The following is a 20394-nucleotide window of genomic DNA, read 5'->3' as shown; positions in this document are numbered from 1 at the left end:
ACCGTGCTGCTGTATCTGGATATAGAATTACTGTATACTATGTACAATGGTATCCGCTGAGAATTTTTTTAAAACGGATGCATTATACAATTACAGGAATGTATAGGCTAATAATCTGTATTTTGGATTTTAATTGACCATTTACTTTTTATTAATCATTCTCAATGGGAAGTATTCTAAGGTCAGGAGTGTAACAGCTAATCCCTGATTTACTAGAGTGGAATCCATTAAGATACAATCCTTAAAACAAAAGGATAAGTGTCCTAATACATTTTGGCTTCATACTTGTGTATAGGAATCTTAGGTTACTACTAGATTAACTGTTTTCACAAAGCCAGTTCTTCATGATCCCCTAAACAAATTTCTTGGAAGCTAATTTTCAAGAAATGACTGCCTTTTACTTAGTAAAAGGGATTAAAAGAACAAAAAGTATTTTTAGCCATGTGGCCTAGGAGCTCAACACCACTACCTGGCAAAAACTCACAAAACTGACTCTTAAGTCAATGGGACGTCACGTGGATATGACCCATGGACCTTTGCTGATTGATTCATGGTCTGGAGTAATTAGATATGACATCTGGATTGTCTTCCATATTTCTTGGTACTTTGTCTTTTAATAAATCTTGCAAATTATCATTTATATATTGGCCATAAAATTAATTTCTGCCCATTCATCTGTTCACCTTTCTGGAAAGAAATATATGTCAGGTCTACCACATAACCACAAAACTCATATTTTAGCCAAGTGTAGCTATTGTACGAAGTCTTGAGTATCAATCATAGCTTATACGGCTGGGTGTTATTGCTTGTATTTCTTCATTTTATGTTCTTCAGAGTTCGTTATACACGATATACACTTCTTGATGTGGTCTCAGCTGCTACTGTTACTTTGTAATCCCAGGAGTATTTTCCTCCTGTCCTTTCAATTTGACTCCCAGTCAACCAGACCACTTAAAATGTTGGGCTGCACATCATGGGTAACCGCCTCCTTGTCAAAGCCAGTGATGTAAATAACAATCCTATTTGCGTTAGACAGTGTTTCTCAATCCCGAATCCTGCACTAACCTCCTTAAGAAGAAATAATGATTGCATCTCTTCCTTTCTGACATAAACTGTTTTTAGTATCATTTTGCATATATATATATATATATATATATATATATACTCAAACTCAAGACCAGGGATAAACTCCCTACGCCTTTAGCTCTGATGACACAACTATAAATCAATTGCACTTGTCCGTTTGGACAAATTACATAAAATGAAACCAACAAAACTGAGTTAACACAATTCATCGTGATGTGATACTATTTTGCTGACGTTAAATAGCATATGAAAACAGTTTTTGGAAAAAAGGAAAAAGTTTTCGGTTGCCTATGTTTTTTTCTGTGCCATATGATACACTTCTACCATGATTTTTTTTTTTTTCGGATTACTAGAAAACCTTTTTTGGTAGCATGTACCATTATCTCAGTTTGCTGTCACTTAGCTCCAAAGCTTCATGAGTGCATTAAGGCGATTTCTGTTGTCCTCTCAGTGTCCGTGAGGGTAGTGTCTCGTAGCTGGGGACAACGTAGTCGTAAATAATTAGGCACGTCTTAATTACTTGTCTGTTGACTGGGACGCTGCCATTCCTTTCCCTCAACGTGTCTTTTGGCTTTGACGAGTTCTCTCTGTCATGCTGGTCCTGTCCTATTTGCCTCACTCCTTAATTATGTCAATATCCTCTTCACTGGCTTTTCTGCTTCCAATCTCCCTACTTCAGTCTACACAGTATTGTTTTTGTTTTTTGAGTGGGCTCCACACTCAGCGCAGAGCCCAGCACAGGGCTTGAACCCACAACCTTGAGATCAAGACCTGAGCTGAGATCAAGAGTCAGATGCTTAACTGAATGAGCCACCAGGCACCCCCCCCACACACACACACACAGAGTATTTTTAAACTGATCTTTCTAAAATCCAAGTATACCATGTAAAATCATACCATCTTGCAGTGTCAGCCCATCCCCTTTCCTCCACTCATCCTCCCATTCTCCTCTCGTAGATGCATAACTCTACACACTTATTCAGCCAACATGCAACAGAGTGCAAACAGCAAGCACACACATATCCTTGTTTTTTTTTTTCCTTGTCTTTCTTTTTAATAGTACACGCTTTAACCCTCCTTCCCTCCACCTAAGTCCTGCTGGGGCAAAAGGCATAAGCCAGAGCTACCCTGGGCACCCTGGGATGTGTGCTCACCTAAGCCCAAGATCACACTTAAAAACTCTTTCGATTCGAAAACTTTATTTCATTTACAACAAAATACTATCCCTTTCCCTGATTATTCTGATTATTTTGAAGTTTCCTATGTAGACTGTAAGGCCATGTGTGGAGGTTCTATGATCTTCACAGTTTCTTGCAAACTGCAGAACGTAGAAAAGAATGTATAGCAATTATTAAGAGCACAGATTTAGGAGCCAGAAGGAATCGGATTCAAATTCTATCTCTACCCCTTATTGCTGATGTAACCTTGGAGATTTCTGAGGTTTCCCTTTTGCAAAAAGGTTCTTTGTATTTACCTTACAGTAATAGTATGAAGGTTGAAGATATTAGGGTAAAGTGATGGGCCTTTGGGAAATAGTATTCAATAAATGGTGACTTTTATTACTAACATTCTATGAGCTTAGCTGATAACTTTGTGAATCGGTGTTATATGAATCCATTCATTCATTTTCTTTTTTCCTGGAATTCCCAGTGGTTTGTAAGTTGGAGCAATAGCAGCTGTAGCAGCAGGTTGAGAAATGCTAATTCCACAACCATAATTATCTAGAAAAAAAGGAAGTAAAATGCCATGTGGATTGCTGAAGAACAGAGAGGTCAGGATGAGCCGTATGCATGGTATGCAGCTCCTCTTCTTCTCAACCCTGAGAACCTTTCCTTGTAGGAATGTGCTGGACACTTCACAATGCATAAAATCTGAGGAGTGAGAAAGTGACTTCTTTCTCTCTGTTAGGGATGGAGCCTGAGAGGAAGTCCTATTTCATTGTGTGAGAGCTGAAAAATATCATTAACCTAATTGTTCTGTGCCCCACAGAGATCCTAGTTCTCTTCTGGAGGCCTCAGCCTTCTCACCTGAGAAATGAAGAGGTTGGACCAGGTGATCTCTGAGATCCCTCTAGGCTCCAACAGTCTGAGTTGAGCAAGTTTTAGCAAATTAGAGGGACCCTAAACAAGACAAAAGAAGGGGGACAATAGCCTTTTTTAAGGTCTGTGTCTTTGTGTCTTACTCCCGTTGAACAGAAGAGAGTCGATACAGAATGTGATTTCTGACTGAAGTGCAACAAAGCATGAACCAAACAGATAGGAAAAAAAAAAAAAACTGTGGTGTCTAAGAATTCCCCTTGGTTCTACTGCAGTGAAACTACTGACGCATTTTTTTTATTTTAATCAAAAAAGTTAACTGTAAGCAATTACCGCAGTCGGCTCTGAGCGATATTCTGTGCCCTCCCAGATAGCCCCCTATTTGGCAAACACACAGCCATCTCAAGAATTATTGTAGAAAATTGTTGCAAGTGTCAGAAATGATGAGTCCTTAGACTCAGTCTGATTGTCTGCATCAGTGTAGTTACAGAAGGAGACAGAGAAGGGGAAAAAAAATGTATCCAAGATCAAATACTCTCTCCTGGCTCTTATAATTGCTACCTCTGTCTAGCATTCACAGAAGGTGGGTTCCCCAGGATGCTGATTCACCCCCACCCCCCGTCTTTCAGGTACGGCCTCTCGTTCATCTGTATTTCTTTTGCTTTACTCCAGATTTTTAACTTTTCACCCGAACCACTGCTTGTAGTCTCTTAATTATGCTCTTTCCTCCCATTCCCCATCTTCCAGTCTCCTTCCTAAAGCTCTTCTCCTGCGGCTTCATGCGGTGCTACGGCACTTAGCTAATCTCTCCAGTCTGCTGTTCGTGAGCCCACCCACCTTCTAGAGAATAAGGTCTAAGTTTTTGCTGTCAACCACAAACACTTGTGAAATAGCCCCACCTTCTTTTAAAAATGCGGTTGAATGCGCAATGCGGTTGAATTTCTCACTGCAAAAAAATATGTGTGTTTATTTTAGCAAACGCCTAAAATACGTAAGCGACAAAGAAAAAAAATTAACTTTCTTTTAAGTTTAATTTTCTTACCTTTATTGATTTCCTTGCTGTAACCGAAGCAGACTATGAGCTATGTGCACCTTCCCAAGTGCACCTGACACTCTCATTTTCATGCCTTTTCTTGTTATCTACATTCACCCAACCTCACCTAATTTCTAGCCACTGAAATTCTATGCAGCCTTCACTGTCCATCACAAAAGTCTATTTCTCTAAGAGGTAAGAAGTCGTTCCTTGCTTTTGAATCTCTGTAGCAGGGATTAATGATAATATATGTAAACTATGTTAAGTTACGCCTTGAGGTTATTCTTCCTTGGTATTTCGTATTTTGTAGTCTGCCTTTTTCAAAGTTATGTAAGTATTACCGGTGTTAGCCATGCACTTGTATCCAAAAACTGAACTCTAAGATTCCCGAATTCACCTTACTCTCTTTCCTGGGAATTTCATAAGCTTTCACTTGTAGGAGTTGATAACCTGGATTGTAGCATCCTCCTCTTGTACCGTTTTGCAGGGGATGGTGAGACTAAAGGGAAAATCGGGAAATAAAAATGGGAAAAGATTGGAAGGTGGGACAAAAAAAGAGAATGTACTCTCCTGGAGAAGGTGATGAGTGCTCCCAACAGTGCCAGAGACAAAAACCAAGTGGATACCTCTGGAGGATCCTGTCCAAAGAGCGGGCTAGAGTGAATGTCCGGGAACGCACGGCACAAGGAATGGTGGTGTCTGAGGTTGAGCTGGTTCATAGCCAACTCTGTCCATTTCAGATGCAACGAGAAAGACCAAACGCAGGACACGGCCCCTGAGAAAGGCTGGCAGGATTCATTCAGCTGACTGCGATAGCATGGGCCCGGCAGTGGCGGGAGGGGACCCAAACCTGGGAAACCCAACGGAGTGTGGAGCCGAAGGGTATAGCTCAACTTTCTCCTTGAGACTCAGGAGTTTCAGTCTCAGGGCTGAGCAGTTGAAAATATTTCCACCTCCCTGCGGTGGACAAGCACCACTGCTATTTTGACAAGCTTTGGGCAGCTGGGATGCAGCTGGACTTTCATTCCATAACAGTCCTCCAGGAAATGGTTTTGGAAGGCATCCAGAGTACTGTATTGGCCTTGCTATGCAGAGGCCTAAGTGGATACGCCAGGATTTAGTGAACTTCTCTTACCCAAATAAGAGGAGCCTTCAACACCTCCTCGTAAGCTTTTTCCTTCAGTCCTTTAATCGTTTATAGTATTTCTTTCTGGACCTCGCATCCAAGTATCTTGATTTAATAATATTCTTCTTTCTAAAATTCTAAGACAAAATGGGAATCGGTTCTCTGATAATCATCTGATGGAAGCAGTTATACTCATTACATCCTTCTTCCTCCTTTCTCTTTTTCTTAAAAAAAAATATATATATATATAATATATATATATATATATATATATATATATATATATATTGGGATCCCTGGGTGGGTATCAGGGGTTGAGCGTCTCCCTTTGGCTCAGATTGTGACTTGTGATACGAGGGAGAAATTAACTCAGTGTGGCTGAATAAGACACATTTCTTTTTTTAAACATTCTGTAAAGAGGTAAGAAGGAGTAAGAACACCTTTCGAGACCAAACACAACGTCAGCATGCTTGGCGTTCTTTGATTTCTGCTCCCTGCCTCCGCCAGTTCTTACTGAACTGTCCCCTATTGTATTAGTGAGGGAAAAAACAGCATCTCTAGGGTCCTGCAGCCGTGTTTGAATAGACTCAGTCACAGGAAGGTAGAGATGAAAGTCACTTTGGAGCCACTTCACCTAATGGAACAACTAGCAGGAAATCACACCTGCCACTTTCCGAGAGGAGCAAGAAAACTTGTGCTTGAGGAGCCCGGTCATAAAGTGAAAGGGATATGGCTTTTCCACTGGACAGATGGAAAAAAATCCCCTGTGTGCCACTGGAGCAAGTTTTGGGACCCCTTTTGAGCCCGTGGAGAGAATAACCCGGACCAGTTTGACTGTTTGTAAGAAATGCATAAGAGACGGCCTCTGGAGCCGCGTGGCCGTGGTGGGACAGGACACTGGGAGACCTTTGTCCCACTTCCACGCACTCCCTCTGCCCCCCACGGTAGCCCAGACTTTACACTAGAGAACCTTTGAGTCTTTGACATCAACACCCTTTTTTTTTTTTTTTTTGATGATTTTATTTACTTACTTGAAAGAGGGACGGAGAACACAAGCAGCGAGAGCAGAGGGGGAGGGAGAAGCAGGCTCTCCACTGAGCGGGGAGCCGGACACCGGGGCTCCATCCAGGACCCCGGGCCATGACCTGAGCCCAAGGCGGACGCTCAGCCCACTGAGCCCCCCAGGCGCCCCTGAAATCAGTCTCTTAACCATACAGTTCCCTCTTCCCCGAGCCCATGGGGTGCTCCTCTGACGGGCCAGGTTCCCAAGCTCACTAGCACCTCTGTTATCAGGGCCTGGTGTCCTCTGCGTCATAACAGGCCCCTTCCCCCCAAAACACGTCCCGTCTGGAGATGCATGCAGTGGCCTACGGGGAGGACTCCCGCTTCCTTTGAGTTTTTTTTTGTTTTTTTTTTTTTTCTTGAATACTGCTCTGTCTTTCACACCACACTGGTCCATGATGATTAGAAACCTCTAGGTAACCCAGGCATTCCGAGCAGTGACACAGCGTTACGTCTTCAGAGTAATTTCTTCATTTAGGGGCTTTTCCTATCATCTACATAATGTATTTTGAATTAGATTCTGAAATTCAGTTAGAAGGAAGAGACCATCTTAAATGCGGCCCGTGATCCAGGGGCCACAAAAGGCTCCTCTTGCTTCTAGGCCCCTGGAAACGATCCCGCTGTTGACAGTCTTATTAAAACTCGCCCTGGGGATCCCTGGGTGGCGCAGCGGTTTGGCGCCTGCCTTTGGCCCAGGGCGCGATCCTGGAGACCCGGGATCGAATCCCACGTCGGGGTCCCGGTGCATGGAGCCTGCTTCTCCCTCTGCCTGTGTCTCTGCCTCTCTCTCTCTCTCTCCCTGTGTGACTATCATAAATAAATAAACATTTAAAAAAAAAATAAAACTCGCCCTGTATTTAAATAGTTGCACAGTTTCTTAAAAGTCCTGGAAATGTTACTTTTAATGTTCGAATGATTAATTAAAATCATTAAATTATTAAACTTTTGGAAAACTCTGGTAAGATACTTTGACATTTAAGAGTATTCCGAGTTGTAGACGTCACGGGCCTCGTGACCTGAAAACAAGAGGTCCCTCTCCCCTTATTTGATCAAACTACCGTAGAGGCAGCAAACCGTGAAGCGGGGTAGCTCCGTTCTCCGGATCCGGGCCTTGCAGTTGCTGTTGTGGAGCACAGGCAAGGCCTTGGCGTTGGGTTTCCCCTCTGCAGGGCGTGCAGTTCACCTTGAAGGGCTCCTCCGGTCGCCCTGGCCTCTGAGACTCAGTGCTGCTATGGTTTCTGCACTGCTCTCAAAGTCCTTATTGATGTCAGACCTACGTCGCGCTCATTTTTACACAGATCTGCCAGCCTGAGAGTCTGACGCATCCAGAAAGCCAGGGCCTCATACACGGTGCCCTGTAAGGCCAATCGTTGGATGAATGCGGGCCCAAGAGGGCTCCGGGCGGTGCTGGCTCGGGGCCTTGGCTCAGGACTGCAAGCTGGTGTGCCCAGGCCCAGCCCTGGCTGCGCGGGCGTGGGGTGCTCTCGTTCCAGCAGGGCAGGAGAGGATGTCAGCTCTCGGTCGCAAGGGGATGTCTCTCGAGTCTGTTTTAATTGGGATTTCTGCTTTGAGGGAGCCTAAGGAGCTGACGTGGCTGAAGGAATGAAAGAGCAAACAGGCAAGGCTCCTCGGGGACGGCTCACCAGCAGGGGAAGCGAGGACGTGCGTCACCTTTGTTTTTGGCAATGGGTGGCCGGGGAGGGCGCGGCGGGTGCTCGGGTCGCGACGGGAGGAGGGGGAAGCGCAGCTGTCGTGGAGCCACGCCGATCCGGTTTATTTAAGGAAACGCCTCCTCCCGTGGGCAGTGGTGAATGTAAAAGTGAGGCATTCCCTTTTACCTGTTTTTCAGTGATTGCTTGGACAGGTCTCTCGAGAGAGAAAAAGATCATTTTCTATCCTGCAGATTCCGTAACTGCCCTCAAACGACGGATGGTGTCCCACGTCCGGTGGAGACAACGGCGTGAGGTGCCCCGGGGGGACCTCCAGACCCTGGATGGCCGGGGCCCTTGCAAGGCCGCTAACCAGTTACTGTTCATGCCCTGCTGGTGAGACAATCACTAATGTCGTTGCTCAACACGTCCTTTCTGGTTTACGCGTGCAGAGTGCTCAAGAACTCACTTGTGGTCACGAGGAAGTGAGCCTGTGGTCGTGACCTGGTCGGGGGGCTCGAGCCGTACGTTCGGGGGCAGCCGCACAGGCCGTGTTGCTTTGGACTGCAGCCGAGCGAGAGAATCATTACGTGTGGGGCGCTTTTAATGGGTTACTCCGATCTCCAGGGAATGAAGCCGGTAAACAATAAAGTAATTCAATTATAGAGCTATCCTTCCAGAAAGAAAACAAAACACCACGGCCTTTTCATTTAGTGATTTTTCACTTCTCAGGCCTACTCAGCAAACAGACTGGAAAATGTTAAATGTGCTCTGGCAGTGGTTTGGGAAGAAAAAGAAAAAAAAAAAAGCCATCCGGTATAAATTCATCCCCTGTATTCGGGTTAAGGACTTTCACCAAACCCCCTCGACGTACTTTGGCCAGGACTGTATTCCTCGTCCGGGGCCCATCCACAGGGGGCCCCACTAGGAAGGGGAGAATATTTCTCTACCCTTATATGGATAGATTGTGGTTAATATTGCACCTAAATTTGTAATCAGAATGTGACATTTATGATTTGGTTGATAGATACGTGTGGGGGGGAGGGAGTCGATGTAGGAGATGGTACTTCTCGGCTAACAAGGAACGTGGGGGAGGACACCAGGTTTCGACAAGGTTCAGGTTTGCTGCAGAGAACCTTCATCTTAAACTGGACAGGACACAACGTGAGAGATCCTAGAGAGCTAATATTGGGCGAGGAAGCTTCTCTTAATCACAAAGATATCAATTCTCGGGACGCCTGGGCGGCTCAGTAGTTGAGCGTCTGCCTTGGGCCCAGGCCGCGATCCTCGGGTTCCAGGATCGAGTCCCACGTCGGGCTCCCGGCATGGAGCCTGCTCCTCCCTCTGCCGGTGTCTCTGCCTCTCTCTCTCTCTCTCTCTGTGTCTCATAAGCCAATCAATAAAATCTTTAAAAAATAAAAAGATACCACTTCTTCCAAGCCTGCTGCTTGCTGCCACCCAACGTTCCATAGAACGTCGACCAAGTAACGGGGTCGGTCGGGCCCCTGACTGTAGGAACCACGCGAGTCCAGACTAACCGCCCTCCTTTCAGGTAGGCTTCTACTCCGCTTAGCCACCGGCCGCGTGGCCCTTAGGTCTTGGCAAAGAGCAAGGAAGCCCCGGGGCCGGCACAGCGTGGTCGGTCTGAGGCTGGCAGCAGGGAGGGCCTCCGAGCATCCCGACGGCTGCGGCCCACGGCCAGGGCCGGGCTCAGAGCCCGAGCGCGCAGGGGGGCGCGGGGCCTCGTGGGCAGGGCCTCCGGCTAAGCCACGCAGCCCCCCGCGCTCCGCTTCCACCCCTGGAGGCCTCACAACTGGGCCCCGACAGCTGAGAGCGAGTCAGCCCTGGAAGCTCTGGGACTGATGAGCCGGCACCTACGCAGACGGCCCCAGCGGGCCGGCCTCGGGGCCCCGTGACCAATGCCCGTGTTCCAGTCACACAGAAGACCTTCTCTTCTCCGAGGAGCCCCTCGGAGGCGACGTGGCCTCGTCTAAGCAAGCCGGGCCCGGAGCGCGGGGTTCAGGAGCCCAACGAGCAGAGGGCGCTGAGCCGGGTTTTAAACGGATCGTATGGCCGGCGGGGCTGCCGTGTCGGAGGTTTCATTCATGTTGGATACCAGGCCATCTCCATAAACCATCTTTATGACTTTAAACGCGTTATGCAGGTACGGCGACAATAGACGGTGTGTCCCAACGTGCCAGGCGTGGCCGCTGGCCTCCCTGCGGGCTGGGCTTCCCGTTCCGCTTCCCCAAGGTGTGTGTATCGTGGATGATTTGTTCGCGGATTGAACCATATTTTAGTTTTATTCACGTAGCCTTGTCCGTTGACGCTGCTTTGCCTGTGTGACTCCTCCTCGTACGTCCGCAGTCGACCCACGTGAATGTCATCTTAGTGTCTCCCTCCTCCTCCTTGCACAAAAAAAAAAAGCGAAAGGAGTGTTTATCAATGCAGTTGTCGACGTCGCACGGTAAGGAAAATGCACAGGACGCGTTTGGGGCTGCTAGGGTAGAAACTCGTCCCGCGACAGCTGTGTGGTGTCAACACGGGGCTGTGTTTCAGGCTTTGTGCGGTGCCTTTCTGCCCTGTGTGAATGCTCTGCTCTTTTCTTTTCTCCTGACTCCCCCCAACCCCCCTCCCCGTTTAACAGCAGACAGACCCAGGGAGCGCTGAGTGAATCCGATGACCCCGAAACAGGCTGTCTGACCGATAACAAGCCAACTTCTCGACACTTCTATCCTGTCGCCTTGCTGCTCGTCAGCTCACACCTGCTGGTCGTGTGGCTCATTTTAAGTCTTGCATTACTATTAGCCAAATACCAATAAGTTTCACGTTGCATTCCTTTCTTTTCTACAAACGACAACGGACTTTAAATTACGGGGGCGATGCTGTAATATTTCTACATTTTCAGATTCGCAGACTTTAAAAAAAAAAAACGAAAACAGTGTTTGAACTGTAAGTGTTTTGTTCGTTTTTTCCCAAAACCTACGAAAAGAAGTAACTATGCATTGAGTTGTTTTTGCTCTTTTGTTCATGGAAACGTGTTCCCCCACTGTTAAGTAGCTCAGAAGAATTCTTGAATTACTGTCTTTGGAATTAAGACAAAGAACAGAATCCTGAAAGCTTGAAGCTCGGCACCTCCTGTTTCTCTCCCCCATTCAATTTATCAGAAACAATTAAGAGTGAATTTGCACAAGGAACGCACTGACCCCCTGAGACGAGTCTCAGAGATGTGGGAGGTTCCAGACTTTCTCTCCACTGTGCTAATATCACTGTTGCCGTCAGCCCATAGGACCTGCTGTTTGGTTCCCGGACCTGTTCGTTATGTTGGGTCTTGGCTTCGATTCGCCCTTTCCTGTCAAGTGATTTCACGGCGAGAATGGCTCTTTCTGTTTTGTGATTAAACTGACCTGTTTGTAACTATCGTTTGGGTTGATTTGGCTCTCGGAGTCCTTTGCTATCCTTTGTACCGAGGTCTTGTTTGTGTCCGACTCGCCGTTTTCAGCACCTGTGACTTTCTGTCCCGTCTGTGCTCGAGCCCCATTCCTTCCTGAAGCGGCGACTCGGACCAGGCCGTGGGGAAAGCCATTCTTCTCTTCGTGGCACAGCTAAAATATGGGAGTAAAATAGAGACGTTTTCCTTTAAAAATCTATAGGGCCAGACTTAATAAATTAAATGCCTTATTCCTAGAACCTGCATCCTTAGGGCTACATGTAGATTTTAATGTGTTTTAAAGAGACTGAGAAGTTAATTTGCGGAAAAGTCATAAAAAGGCAGATATATTTATGAAACTAAAGTGAAGCTGTATCGCGGAGCAACTTATATTTAAAGAGTTTATTGAACCTTAAGTATCTGTTAAGAACAAAGAGACTTGAATCATCTCTTTCCGAGGGCAATAATGGTATCGGGCCTGGCCTAGGATTTAATTTTGTAAGATGTATCATCATTTGTGGAAAAAAAAAATGTAGAGTTGAATCTTTGTTATTTTTACTTGGACTGTTGCTGCAACTCTGCATTGAACAAATAAAGCATATTTATTTATTCTGTGTTTCATGAAGTTGTACTTTTTCCCCTTTCACCAGAGAAGGATGCCGCATAGAGAATGTACTGAAGAATGTCAAATGCAGAAAATATGCTTTCAACATGCTACAGCTGATGGCTTTCCCCAAGTACTACCGACCTCCAGAGGGGACTTATGGAAAAGCTGACACCTAACTTTGCCAACACGCAAATAAACAGGAACACAAACACGCCTCAGTCGGACAATCTCCACCCTTTTCACTTTTCGATTGTCACAAAATCCGTGGAGGAGGGTGATCAGGGACGCTTGCCCAAATCTAGGGATTACTTGAATTAGGTATTTAGCATATTACTCTGAAAGGAGTCCGTTAGAAAAACCTTAAGTGACATTGTGACCCTAGTTCTCAGCTTCCGCACTTTGCCCCTGTGCTGGGTGGGCCCCACGCCCACGCCCACGTCCACGTCCACGCCCACGTCCACGTCCTTCGTGGAGGCCGTTAGCCACAGGCATTCTGAGCAGACGCAGGTGGGTTCCACAGGAGGGCACAGGTGTCTCCGAGAGGGATGCTCGGCCTCCAAAGTGGAGACGGGACGGGGCGGGGGAAGGGAAGAGAGGCTCAGACATGTTCTCTCACAGCCGTCGTCACGTGCGACCTTAGGGCCCATTCGTGGGAGCGGGAAAATATTTTTCCAGCGAATTAAAATTCGGTAGCGTCGACGCGCGGTCTTGACTGTAGGCGTGGGTGGCAGGTGTGCCGGTGACGACTCGGCCCCCAGCAGGCTGGGACGCGTCCTCCCGGGCGACGGGTGACACTGTCAGCCACACGGTGGAGGTGCTTCCCCGTATCAAGGGATCTTCCTAAAACTCTGACTCGGTCGTGTGGCCCCGTCACCCAAGCGGTGACAGAGAAAGCTGCCGGGTGGAGGACAGGAGCGCCGCACCGCAAGGGACTGCAGCCGCGGGAAGTGGACGATGAGCCGCCTGCTGCTGTCACATGTGAGAATCCCCATCAGCCTCAACCTCGTGCAGCCAAGCCCGTAAAGGTCAGTGAAGCACCTTGGTGACGTTTCCCAACAGCCACCTTGCTGCGGCACGGGGCAGGCGGACGTGCGCGTTGCCTGGCCTCGTTCCCGTGTGTGAGGGGCCGTCCCAAGGCCCGAGCAACCCTGACGGACGTAAACGGAAACGATTATTTCTGTTAGCCCGAATCTGAAATTTGTTCCCGGTAAAATCGCGTCACAGGTTCTCCAAAATTCCAGATTAAGCGATTGCTAGAGAGGCCGTCTTGCACGGCGCCATCGGAAACGGGCAAATTAGAGCCCCCGGGAGGCAGGCCCCAGTCGTCCCAGTAGACGGCTTTAGAACCACGGTTACAATCTCTTATCTTCCTAGCCTGTGGCTTGTCCGTTTTCCAAATGGCCATGCTGAAAATAGGTGAAAATCATGGAGGAATGCTGGTTAGTTACGTGGAAATTGGCATTTATTGCCAGAATCGAACCTTCGAGAACAACGGCCTGAATTGGTGGAGCCCATTTGCTCCCGATGTTCAGAGTTTATTCTTCTCCTCACCCGTGGGAAGAGAACGCTCTCCGGAGAAGGAATCTCCCCTCGGAAACGCTGGGGCTTGTCACACAGACACCTCCCGGCCGTGAGCACATTCAGCGGGGGGGGCGGGGGGTGACCTTACGGGGTTTTCCACCGCTGCTGTGACAGCTCCTTGGCTGACGCGTCTGCTGAACTAAGGGCTCCAGACACATCTCCAGGCTCATGTTGGGTTTTTCAGACGACCACAAATCTCAGATGACCGTTTGGGGCTTTTCATAGGAGAATTCTCAATCCGTTATTTTAGCTAGTGACGTGCGGGCATTGCATTTGAGGCCATTGACACACGGCTTACAGGTTTCTTTTTTAAGGAAAAGATGCTGTATACTGTAGATGAGATCTAGCCACAGTCCAGACTTCTTGGTGTGCTCCCTTATGCTTCATTCTCCATTTTAGTGATTAATTTTTGAACTGTCCGATTTTATTTGGAAATGGTAGGATTTTGTGGTTGTTTTCGTGATCCCCCTGGATTTCATGTGAAGAGGTCGGGATGACGGAGGTTTCCTTGAAGAACAGTGAAGCCTCATTCAGCATATAAGTTCCAAGAGAAGTCAAAGGAAAATGTATCGTCCCGTAAATACTCTTTGTATAGTCATTTTTGTTTGTCTTTTTAAAAATGAGAACTCGAGACTCAAATACGGAAAAAATATGTACTAACTAGAAAGCCAGTAAGTAAGGTGTTCTATTTGGGGAAGATAGCCCAATTTTTTTTTCTTTTTTAATAAGTACTGGCAGAGAAGTCTCAAAGCCTCGAACTTTATACAAATACACAGAAGTTTTCTTTTATTATCAGCAGAGTCATCTGCCTTCCCCTATACAAAGCCTCAATATTTGCACACTTTTAAAAGTGGGTTCCATCAACAGAATTCATGTTTCATATCAACAATACTGCTTTTCTGAGACATATTCAAGTATTGTTGGAAATCCCCTGTACTATTTCTTAAGTAATTACAGTTTTCTAGATCAAAGAGCAAATTTTGAGGAGTTTTAAAATGTCCTTTGTACAATCACAGCCTAGTTATGCTTTTCTCTATTTTTATTTAAAAGATACACCAGCAGGCCTATTTCAAGAGATCAGACTGAACCAGAAACGGAACCAAGAAAATGACATTTCCAAACAAGACAAATTTTTTTTTTGTTTTGCTAAAAATACGTTTCCCCTCTAATGTTATCAAATGCAGATATCAATTCTGCTTAACTATGTGCAGAGTTCTACAGAAAACATATCTAAAAACAAGGGAAGGTGACATCTTGATTATATTTGACCCAGTGGCAAAAGACCCAGAGCCTGAAAATGTTCCACGAAACAGCTAAGCATAAACATTTCAAATATTTAATTGAAGCAGACCCACATTTGGATGCATTCGTTAATTTCTCATGTGGTTGTCGGGCTTTTTTTCCATATAAATGGTGTCTTAGATTTTGTCTCTACCCTGCCTTTGCTGTTGGATCAGTCTAATAATCCAGTGAGTCAGAGCCACGATTTGATCCTGCCCACAAATGGTGCTAAAATGACCAACCAGCTAATTAGAGCAATACACCACGTGACTGGCCTCCAGTTCTTACTTTTTTAAGACTATTTCCTGAAAACTATGAAGTCTTTAAAAGCTAGCATCTGGATGGAGGATACTTGCCTTTCTCCCCCCAACTACGTATGGCATTTTGCATAAAGTAAGACTCACAGTGGAAAAGAAAAAGATCTGTATGCAGTAATGCTTTCCTTCCCTCCTGACCTAAAGCATGATACGTGCCACCGAGAAAGCGTACCCGGGGTGGCCTGGAACTGGCCCGTGCAGACTCCTGAGAGCTGGTCATTAAATTTTCAGGAATTTTGTAAGCCAGTTGTTAAACACACCATCATTAAATATTAAAATATCAAAAGCAATTGAATAATTTTTACAAAAAAAAGATAATCAAAACTTACCACTTCCTAATTAGATTCCTTCATTTTTCTCTTCGCCTGTGCTTTTGAGGTTAGTTGTGTCCGTGGTATCTGCACAGTGGAAGCAGCATAGCATCAGGGGCAACTGGGCCTCTCTTTCTGACTCCACACCCAGTAACATCATATGGGCGGCTTGAAACTGACCACAGGGGGAGTTTTCACTCGCAGAAATTGCCAAATGCTGAAAACTGGGACTTTTGATTCCTGGAAAAAGCCAGTTGTTAAACATTTACCAGCACACAACTGGATGACACCATCACCTTTTTCCTCCAGCAATGACAAATAATTGGAAGCATTATAAAATTAGTAATATGGGGGATCCCTGGGTGGCGCAGAGGTTTGGCGCCTGCCTTCGGCCCAGGGCATGATCCTGGAGTCCCGGGATCGAGTCCCGCGTCGGGCTTCCTGCATGGAGCCTGCTTCTCCCTCTGCCTGTGTCTCTGCCTCTCTCCCTTTCTCTTTGTCTCTCATTAGTAAATAAATAAAATATTAAAATAATAAAATAAAATAAAATAATAAAATAAATAAAATTAGTAATATGGTGTTAAATGTAGTCAGGCATCTTCAGTTGGCTACAATTTTATTTTGGTTCCCCCCCCCTTTTAAAGACACTTATTAGGCCGTAAGTAATATTTCATGTCTATATTTTATTCATAATAAAATTATATAATCACACAGATGCATTTAAAAATGTATCTCTCAAAAAAAAATAAAAAAAATAAAAAATAAATAAAAATGTATCTCTCTTGATGTTCTGCAAGGGAAATCTTAGCAATGCAACTGTAGTGTGAGCAGTAACAACCGTGGGCTAAGTCCAGGGAAATGGGAGCCTAACGAGAGCATCACTGAAGCTGTGCTTCAGTGCACATTTTCAAGTTCATGATTTTAGCATTTGCTAAAGGCAGGAAAAACGGTAACATATCACTGTGTCCAGATCCTAGTAAATATAGCTCAGTTGAAACCCAAACTGTTAGATTAAGCAAATGAAACTCTGGCGGTGCGGTATGCTAAGACGCCGCAGACGCGTTAGATGTTTGATTTCCACGCCTGGTGGCCTATCAGCTGTTTAACTCAATACGCAGGGCACCTTTTGTAATCTTTAGGAAATAAATTAACGTTTATCACAGATTTAAGAAACTGGCCTGAAAAAAAAACCGCGATCAGCAGTTCCAGAGGGAAGCTCGCATGTGGAGCACAAAGCATCCCTAATAGCTGGAGGCTTTACAAATTATGCACCACTGACGAGAATGAATTGCTGAGCGTTGTGCGGTTGATTGACAATTTTAGTGTGAATTGACATTCATTTAGCTCAGCTGCAGTCTGCAAAAGCTATGCCTCCCCCCCTCCCATGTTTCTATTTTACTGCTTTGCAAGGAAAGCTCTAATATATCCTTTGTTTCTTCGGCATTTTTAAGTTAGAACTTTCTACCCAGACAGATGCTACCTATAGCAAAACGGTCTTTAGAAACAGAATAAAATAAAATTCATGTTGAGATAGAATATTGTGAGCCAATTAGGTATAGAGTGAAGGTATGGAAATTTGGATTTTTACTTTCTGAGTCACAGCACACATTAATCAGTCTTTGAATTTTATTTCTAAGCAAGTAAGAGTATAAAGTGCTTCCAATGTCAAAGAAACAAAGCATAACGGGCTGCTAGTAACAAGGAGGTAGAAAAAAAATTATAAGGTAGTATCAGCACCCCCCAAAAAATTATACATGCAATTAGGTATTCTCAGCTGGAAAAATCTATTCTCATAGATTACATAAATCTTTAGAATAATAAATTAAAAACAGGAAAACAAGGCTCACAATGAAGCACAACGCCCAGACAGCCTGAATATCAAGAGAGAAAACCGAACATTCGTGATGTTGCCCGACAAGCCATCCTCTTGTTTACCTTTTAGTAAATAGAGTTCTTTACGATGATACTGCACTTTCCTACTCACGGCATGAATATATTCATAAACTTCCTAAAATCGTTGAAATTACTCTAAGGTCACAAAAAGGCATAATCCAGCAGCCCATCCTCAGTGATCACTGGGTACGGCTTCGTTGTCTGGGAGACTGTACTGACTCACAGATTGGCCAGATTGCCTTATCCTCTACACAGTCTTGCGATGCTTTTTTTTTTTTTTTATCACTGTCAATATTTAAAAATATTTCACATCAAAGGACTCTCAGCCTGTTTAAAGGCAGGCCCCACGTGTCTGTAAGTGCGTAGACACTCCCATTTCCCTCCACAAGAGCTACCCTTTATACACGTACACTTTTCATGTGGATACTTCATTATTTTGTTTAACCTAACATCTAGTGTTCGGATTCTTATGGTACTTACCTGAAATGTTGGCATTTGTTTTCTTTTTTTTTATGTTAAATATATATTCTAGATGAGCCAATAATGTGTATTCCTAGGAAATGGGGCACAAATAGGCTAGATCATGTTATATTGGCGTTTGAAGAAATATCATTTTATTTTGTTGTTCTGTGTAAACCATATTCATTGTACACTGTGTGTATATTTTTTTAAATAAATGTGATTTTTATTTTTTATGTTTCTGTCTTTTTCTCCCTATCACATTTTTTTTTCATTTTCATCAACGTAGCAATGTGTAAATGTTAATTAAAATAGCAGAAGGGTAGCCTACATAATATTTTGAAGAGAATAGACGAGTTTTGTGCTAGGCCACAATTTCAGAGCAAATCTTATATTGACGCTAGGTTCACCTCCTATTCACCAGCAGAATGCATCTTTTCAAGTTTCCATTCTGTAGGAACAAAATCAACCACAATTTATAAAAGAATTCAAGAACCAGGTATCGGTGCTTCAACACCGGGCGAATCACTCATCTTTGTTGCCCAGATGATGGTGGAGTCACTTGAGCACATGAACGAACTTCTCCTTCCAGGCTGTTGGATCTGTTCATTCACACCTCATTGTAGTAGCTGGTGCTGGAAGGCAACTCCAAGGCTTCCCTTATGTCTTGTTGCCAAAAAATTAACCAAACGAGGTCCCCGCTTGCTTGTAAAGGGAGAATGATGTTTTGCCAGCTGGAGCGTTTCCAGAGCGTTGCTGATCCTTCAGCAAGAAACACTCCTGTCTTGTCATGTCACCATCAGTACGTTTGCACCCACATGCGTGGTGCCTCCGAGCAGGACGGTGTGCAGGTGGCCTCAGGGTGGGGCAGTGTGTGGGGAACCGCGGCCAAGGGCCCACGGCCTAAACTCCAGGGAGGGGCCTGAAGTGCTGTGCTGTCGGAGTGGCAGCAGAGCGGGGGCTCGGAGCGCGTGTCCCAGAGGATGGAAGCTGGGGGACGGATGCATGCAGCCAGGAGCACACGGCAGGCCGCACAGGTGCAACAGGAGCACAGTAGGCCGTGCAGGTGCAGTGGGGCACACAGCAGGCTGCACAGGTACAGCAGGGAACACACAGCAGGGCTGTGCAGGTGCAGCGGGAGCACAGCAGGCCGCACAGGTGCAATGGGGAGGACACAGCAGGCCGTGCAGGTGCGCAGGAGCACAGCAGGCCGTGAAGGTGCAGTGGAAGCACACAGCAGGCCGTGCAGGTGCGCAGGAGCACAGCAGGCCGCACAGGTGCAATGGGGAGGACACAGCAGGCCGTGCAGGTGCAGCAGGAGCACAGCAGGCCATGAAGGTGCAGTGGGGAGCACACAGCAGGCCACACAGATACAGCGGGGAGCACACAGCAGGGCTGTGCAGGTGCAGCGGGAGCACACAGCAGGCCCCGTAGGTGCAGTGGAGAGTGCCTGTCTCCGGGGTCCGCACCCCCGCGGCTCGCCCCTAATGCACGCACAGGCCTCCCCGCTCGCCTGGCCCCTCACGGCATCTGCGCCCCCGTCACCCGGCTTTACCAGCTGCAGTCAGCTCTAACTCGTCCTCTCACTCAGCATAGAAACATTCCGGGGGCCCCGGGGGCTCAGAGGTTTAGCACCTGCCTTCAGCCCAGGGGGTGACCCCGGAGTCCCGGGATCGGGTCCCACATCGGGCTCCTGCAGGGAGCCTGCTTCTCCCTCGGCCGGTGTCTCTGCCTCTCTGGGTCCCATGAATAAATGAATAACACCCGTAAAAGCAGCAGGGAAGCCTTCCAGGTGTCCCTAGGCCTGTACAGTTTCGCGCGCCTCCCCTGGCAGCGTTCCTCCCCGGGTCACGGCCCAGCTGCTGCTGTCGCGCACGTCCTCTGTGGCCCGTGGGAGTGGCTGTGGCCACGCTGAAGGAGGCTGGCCCTCGTTGGGGTCCACCGCGCGGCCCCACCTCCTCTACCAGGGCCTGCAGCCCCCTCCCTGCTGTCATCCCTCCGGAGCCACACAGGAGCCTGTCTCCCCAGCGTATGCCCCATCCCTGTCCCTGTCCCCGTCCCCGTCCCTGCACAGGCACACTCAGCTCTTCCCCGAGCCAGTTCCCTCCCTCCCACCGCCCACCCCGTGGCTCCAAGTGTAGCCCTTCTGCTTCTGATTCCGAAGCAAACTTCCCGTGTCAGTCTAAATGGCCATCAGTCCCCACTCGTCTCATTTTCCTTGCTGTGCCTTGAATGACTCAGTGCCCTGCACGTGCATGTTCTCGAGCATCTAGCAGGTGCGTGGGCCGGGAGGCCGGGCCCGGTGTGAGCCGCGGGCCAGGGGCCTCCGCTGCCGTTCACAGGCCTCACCGTCCAGCGGGGGCCAAGCAGACAAAAGGGAAACCAACCGAAGAAACCAGAAAGTGGTGCTTCATCATCATGTGTAACGCGAAGCACATACTCTGGGAGTCTCGGCGAGCCTCGCGGCGCAGGTGACAGGCACCCTGGCTTCGGGGTGACCTCTGAGAAGGGGTCGCTTAGATG

General features: G+C 46.8%; 1 protein-coding gene across 3 annotated transcripts in view; it reads left to right on the top strand.

The window, feature by feature from the left end:
* The window catches only part of INPP4B (inositol polyphosphate-4-phosphatase type II B), a 371833-nt gene extending 353726 nt beyond the window's left edge, over positions 1-18107 (top strand). For 2 of the 3 annotated variants that reach the window (XM_055317017.1, XM_055317018.1), the window contains one exon: positions 10640-12010. In XM_055317017.1, the coding sequence (XP_055172992.1) occupies positions 10640-10814 (175 nt within the window). In that variant the 3' untranslated portion in view covers positions 10815-12010. Of the gene's footprint in view, positions 1-10639; positions 12011-12072 lie in introns of those variants that run through there. The other variant, XM_055317016.1, reaches the window with a different exon arrangement.
* The last annotated feature ends 2287 nt before the right edge of the window (positions 18108-20394 follow it).

The sequence above is a fragment of the Nyctereutes procyonoides genome, unplaced genomic scaffold (genome assembly GCF_905146905.1).
Source record: "Nyctereutes procyonoides isolate TBG_1078 unplaced genomic scaffold, NYPRO_anot_genome, whole genome shotgun sequence".
Classification (NCBI taxonomy): Eukaryota; Metazoa; Chordata; class Mammalia; order Carnivora; family Canidae; genus Nyctereutes; species Nyctereutes procyonoides.
Note: the sequence above shows the minus strand (reverse complement) of the source record. Positions and strands in the feature narration are given on the sequence as shown.